We start from the raw sequence: 5,648 nt of genomic DNA, 5'->3' as shown, positions 1-5,648 counted from the left end.
CTCTCTCTCTCTCTCTCTCTCTCTCTCTCTCTCTCTCTCTCTCTCACTGGTGCTCGCGCTGCTCGCAGTCTCCACTTGGGAGGGAGGCTAGTGGGAGAAGGCCAAGTGGCAGCTGAGCCAGGGTTGGGGGCCATGGAGCAGCGGGGAGCTGAAGAAACCCTGTGAGCAGCCGCAGCGTTGCTGAGAGAGACTCAGGTAGGGCAAGCACGGCAGCTGCTCGTCTGCTGTGGGACCGGCCCCAATCCCTGCAGTGGATCCGAAGCTGGGGAGGGAAGGGGGCCGGGGCGTGTGTGCGGGGGGTCTTTGACCGGACTCCCCCACATCCCCCAGGCCCCCTTGCCTCATGCCCTTTACCAACTTATTGAAGTGTTGCTCCTTTCTTTGCAGCTTGGGGGGGTGGGGGGGCCGGGGGAGGGGCGGGGAGGCTCTACTCACCACTGACGACTGTTCCTGCCTTCACTTGCAGTTCGACCCTTGGGGCTCCAGTCCGCCTGTCTCGGATCACAGAGCTGCTCACTGCCTGAGAAGGGGGGCGCCCCCACCAGGCTTGCAGATCCTCAGCTCGCCTTCGCTAAACTGGGTACGAGGCTGGGGCTGGCGGCTGGCGGGGGGGGGGCAGAGGAACCCAGCCACGGCCAGCCTGAAGGACGGGAACGGAGTGTGGGGGGGCGGGCTGGCCCAGGGCTCCCAATTTCCAAGCCGGGGAGGGGGCTAACGCTGGGGCTGCAGAAACGATTGCAGCAGGAAGGAGTCCACGTGCTGCCCTGCGTGTGCTGGGGGTGGGGGTGGGAGCCGCAGGCAGGTCTGCAGAGGTCCGCTCGGGCCGCAGCCGCTGCCCTGGCTTGGCCTGGCCTCCCCCCAACTCGGCCGCCACCGCCGCCGCCATGGAGAGGGGCCCGCAGTCCAGCTGCGGTAGCCAGCCCTAGTCGGACCCCGATGGGGGCTGGAGGAGGAGGGGTGGAGGGGCGGTGCGGAGTGGCCCAGCCCAGCGAGGGGGCAGCCGTCTACCCAGCCAGCCCTGTGCCGAGGTGGGGAGCACCAGAGGAAATGGAGTGGCGAGTGGGGGACAGCCGGAAGGGCTCTGGGGGTCGTCTAAGCCCCAGGACCTGGAGGTGCAGAACACAAGGGGCTTTCCCAAGTTCCCCCAGATAGTTAAGGAGAGCCGAGGAGATCAGAGAACGCAGGTCTCTTGACTTGAAAGCCCACGATCTCTCCCGATACCTCCAGCCCACTCATCGCTGCCCATTATCTGCAGTTTGACAGGGATGATAGTAAAAAGCAGACCACCAGAAAGAGGAGCTAGCTGGCCTGGGTTAAAACCTCACCGGCCACACTTCTGGCCCGTGTGACCTTGAACAAGTCTCTTTACCTTTCTGAGCCCTAAGCCTTAGCCAAGAAGGCAGAGAGGGACTTCCCCCTGCCTCGGTGGAGGGAGTTCCTATAAATGGGCCCATACTGGGAACAGCTTTAGCTGAGGGTTCAGAGTTCGAGCTGAAGGTCCAGTTTTGTCCTCTTTGGGGCTGATGAGAAAGGGCCGTCTTTGCTGAGACAAGGACCCATCTGGCTCTCCTCTGAGTTTTGCAGCCACCAGTGGGGCCTGGAGGGACACGAGGAAGTTTGATGATCACTTTCCAAGGAGCTAGTTGGCTCTCCCGGCTGGTTATGGCTCAGAGGCTGGACCACAGCTGTTCCTGCAGTGGGCCAGGCTGGGCTCTCAGTGGCTCACCTGTTGCCTAGCAATGATGCCATCATCACTAGAATTTTGCCAGCGATGCTCTTGCCAACATCAGAATCACAGAAAAACCAAGCCCCTCCCTCTCTCCCTCCCTCCTCCCCTCCCCTCCTCCCTCCCTCAGTTGAACGGGAGCTGCTCAGACCAGCAGGATCCAGCAGCCGGGCCAGCTGTTTAAGGAGAGACACTCACTAAGGAAAATCATGAATTAAGGGGCTTCCAGCTTCCAGCCTGTTCATCAAACCCTCCAAACATATCACAAAACTAACCTTGACTAGAAGGCAATTAACCAGGTAAGAGGCTGCCCTCTCCAGGGAAACTTTGATGTTCTCAGTGGAAGTGGTGAACCGGCCAGGGGAACAGAGCCCGCTGTGTATTTCTCTGGAACTGTGCTTGTTTATATCAATACCAATAGATTGATTGACAGGTGACAGAGACCAGGCGACTCTTCCCTTCTGGGTCTCCCTAATTCCAGGGAGGTCATGGAAAATGCTGAACCTTGGTTTTTAGAGAATTTCAAAATCGAAGGACTTCTGACCTTTCCCCCCCCCAACCCCCACTCCCTTCACAGCTTTCCTGTTATTGTGAAGGAATGTCTGCACCCTCCTAGTCCTCCAGACTCCCAACCCTTGACATCTCTCTCCCCCCCACCCCCCCCCCAATATCTAATCACTTCACAAATTCTGTCAGTCCTATCCGGATACTATCTCTCCAGCTTATTGTCCCCTTACCTCTATTGAAAGGCAGCTGGGCTGGGCCAGGAGTCTTGAAGTCCTGAATTCAAATCCAGCCTCATGTACACTTCTTAGCTGTGTGAGCCTGGACAAGTCACTTCCCCACTGTGTGCCTCAGTTTCCTCAACTATAAAATGGAGATACGGGCAGCTAGGTGATGCAGTAGATAGAGCTCCTGCCTTGGAGTCAGGAGGACCTGAGTTCCAATCGGGCCTCAGACACTTGACACTTACTAGCTGTGTGACCCTGGGCAAGTCATTTAATAACTTAATTGAGATTGCCTCACTAACACAAACAAACAAACCAAAAGCGAAACATAAAATGGAGATAATGATGAATGGCTGCCTCTCAGGGTCGTTAGGAGGAAACCGTGATATCACAATTGTAAAGTGCTTACCACAGTGCCTGGCACTCACACAGCCCCTTAGCTCAGGCCTTCATTGCCTCTCATCTGGACCATTTCACAGAATCCAGAGAGGTCAAACGACTCATCCAAAATCATAGATGGGCACCGGAGGAAAGTCTGAATCTGAATCCAGGTCCTTTGACTCCAAACTCTGCCATCTTTTCAACTAAACCCCCCCCCCCCCCGGGGGACCTGGGTTCAAATCTAGACTATTGTCATTTCTTGTGTGCAATACCTCTCTGTGCTGCCTCAGTTTCCTCCTCTGTAAAATGGAGGGGTTTGTCCCCTTCAGCTCTGATACTCTGGGCTTCATGTAGGAGGGAGAGAGGCAGTGAGGGACCAGGCCCTCAGTCCTCCTGCTCGACAAGTGTATGCTGGGGATCTGGGCCTGGCAGGATAGGGTAGGGTTCAGAGAAATGGGGAGGTGTGGAGGGAGGCAGAAATAATCCCCTTTAGGAGTCAAGCCTGGCTGAGTGGTGGGACATCCGATGGATGGATGGTGAATAAATCCAATGGAGTTATTCATCCAGAAGCTAGAGATATGGGACTGGAGACTGGGTGCCTGGGAGATTTGGGAGCAATCCCTATTAGAGGTGGTGGTAGACAAGGTCTTGGGGAAGGAGTGTCTGCTCTTAAGAAGCCTGGGATTCCAGCTTGACCTTCAAGGGTTAAGCAGGGAGGGAGCAAGGAGGCAGAATGTGGACTTCCTGTTGTGGTAGCATTGCTTGGCCTGAAGTGCATTCTGAGAACACCGGGCACACCCATGACCAAGTGGATCCCATGCTGCTCTGCTGGGCTGCCTGAGAAGGGCCTGTGGGTAGCGCCAGCACATCCCCACTGCCGGTAGGATCGTTTCCCCCCATAATTTCGAGTCTCTTTTGCCTTTGCAGTTAAAGAGGTCATTATGGCCGTAGTGCACAATGCCCAAGTCAGAGAAGAGTTCGCTACCTTCCCCGAGATCATCGAACTCAATGTGGGGGGCCAGGTGTATATCACTCGTTACCCCACCCTGGTCAGCGTCCAAGGTTCGCTGCTCTGGGAAATGTTCAGTCAGAAGAATCCCCTGTCCTTGTCCCATGACAACAAAGGGCGGTTCTTCGTGGATCGAGACGGCTTCCTCTTTCGTTATGTGTTAGACTATATGAGAGACCACCAGCTGGTGTTGCCGGACCACTTTCCCGAGCGGAGCAGGCTCAAGAGGGAGGCCGAGTACTTCAAACTGCCAGATCTTGTCAAGATCCTGGCCCCCGAGACTGGGAACAATAGCTCCATGGCAGATGACTCCCGGGCAAATGACTCAGAAGAGCAATACCCCAACCATGGCTCGGGTTCATCTGCCTCAACCAGTGGCCCAGGCAGCTCCCCGGGGACAACCGGGGCCGGTGCTGTGGCCACCCGCAAGGGTGGTTACATCACCCTTGGCTACCGGGGTTCCTATACCCTAGGCCGGGATAGCCAAACGGATGCCAAATTTCGTCGTGTGGCCCGCATCATGGTGTGTGGCAAGATCTCGCTGGCCAAAGAAGTATTTGGGGAAACCCTGAACGAGAGTCGGGACCCTGACCGCCCTCCTGAGCGGTATACTTCCCGCTACTACCTCAAATTCAACTACCTAGAACAAGCCTTTGACAAACTGGCCAGCGCCGGCTTCCACATGGTGACATCGAGTTCTACGGGCACCTGTGCCTGTGCTCAGGACCAGGCTGATGACAAGATTTGGACCTCTTACACCGAGTATATTTTCTACCGTGAGTGATCACCCGACAGAAGGCCCACCGCCCCCCCCCACGGGCCAGGCCCAGCTCTTTTCTCCAGAGCCCCTGGCTCACTGTCCCTAAAGTCACTTCCCCACTCCAGCACCCTGGTTCTCCTTGGATCTTGGCCTTGAGTGGTGACTTTGAGTCGTGGAGGCTCTGTCAGGCTCTGATGTATACGACTGTACATATATACGTATTGCTATGGCGGGTCAGGGAACCAACGCAGGGGGTGGCGGAGGAGGTTGGGAGATGAATGCCATGGAGGAAAGGTGGAACCCCAAGGCTGCCAACCCTCACCTCCTCCTCAGCACCTTTTTGTGGATTTGCTTATACACTTTGCGATTTATATAACCTGATGCCTTGGGCCCTGGGTGGGGTGGTCAAAGGGTCCAGCAGCTTCCAGATTCCCTCTCCAGAAATATCTTCACGGTCCCACAAGGTGAACTAGAGGGCCCTAAGCAGCTGGGCATTTGGGGGGGGGGGGGGGGGGGGGGGGGGGAGGGGGGGGGGGGGGGGGATTTCTGGCAAAGGTCAGTAAAACAGCTACAGGGGAGAGGAGGAGAGGAAGGGAGGGGGATGAGCAGTCCAGAGGATTTACGCCTTGGTGGTCCTCAGAGGCTGCGGAGTGCAAGGTGAGTTAAGGGCTCAGGGTAAACAAGGGCAAATAAAGGCCCAGCTGGACCTGAATGGGGAGAGGGCAAAGTCTGTCTCCAGTGTCTCGATGTTGGCTGGCCCAAGGCTGCAATAAAGGAAGACCAATAAAGAGCCCTCCTTTCCTTCTCTACTTCTTTCTTCACCTCCTCTGCACGTGGCCTTGCTCAGCAGGACCTGTGGGGAAACAGCTGCACAGCCCGGAGCCTCCGCCATGATCGCCAGAGGATCTCATTGGACTATAAGGTGCTACAGAGATGGCACTGGCTGGTGCCCTTACTTGTTCTTGTTGTGTCCGCCTTAGGAGTGCCCTGAAAGGCTCTTGGGCTGGCGATCAGTGTGCCGGGCTTTGGCCTTCCCTTTAGACA

The 5,648-nt window shown here is 56.5% G+C and overlaps 1 protein-coding gene across 2 annotated transcripts; it reads left to right on the top strand.

Annotated features, from left to right (window-relative positions):
* Positions 1 to 112: 112 nt before the first annotated feature.
* Positions 113 to 5,097, top strand: LOC114023940 (BTB/POZ domain-containing protein KCTD12-like). 2 transcript variants are annotated; one of them, XM_027836714.1, is made up of 4 exons: positions 113 to 195; positions 467 to 580; positions 1,857 to 2,025; positions 3,763 to 5,097. In XM_027836714.1, the coding sequence occupies exon 4, from the start codon at positions 3,777 to 3,779 to the stop codon at positions 4,626 to 4,628; it is 852 nt and encodes a 283-aa protein (XP_027692515.1). In that variant the 5' UTR covers positions 113 to 195; positions 467 to 580; positions 1,857 to 2,025; positions 3,763 to 3,776; the 3' UTR covers positions 4,629 to 5,097. The 2 variants fall into 2 exon arrangements, with proteins under 2 accessions (XP_027692515.1, XP_027692516.1); XM_027836715.1 differs by lacking the exon at positions 113 to 195 and having other exon boundaries at positions 450 to 580.
* The last annotated feature ends 551 nt before the right edge of the window (positions 5,098 to 5,648 follow it).

This window comes from Vombatus ursinus, unplaced genomic scaffold (assembly GCF_900497805.2).
Source record: "Vombatus ursinus unplaced genomic scaffold, bare-nosed wombat genome assembly UNPS02014819.1, whole genome shotgun sequence".
In the NCBI taxonomy this organism is placed as follows: Eukaryota; Metazoa; Chordata; class Mammalia; order Diprotodontia; family Vombatidae; genus Vombatus; species Vombatus ursinus.
The sequence above is the reverse complement of the archived record's forward strand: the minus strand, read 5'-3'. Positions and strand labels throughout refer to the sequence as shown.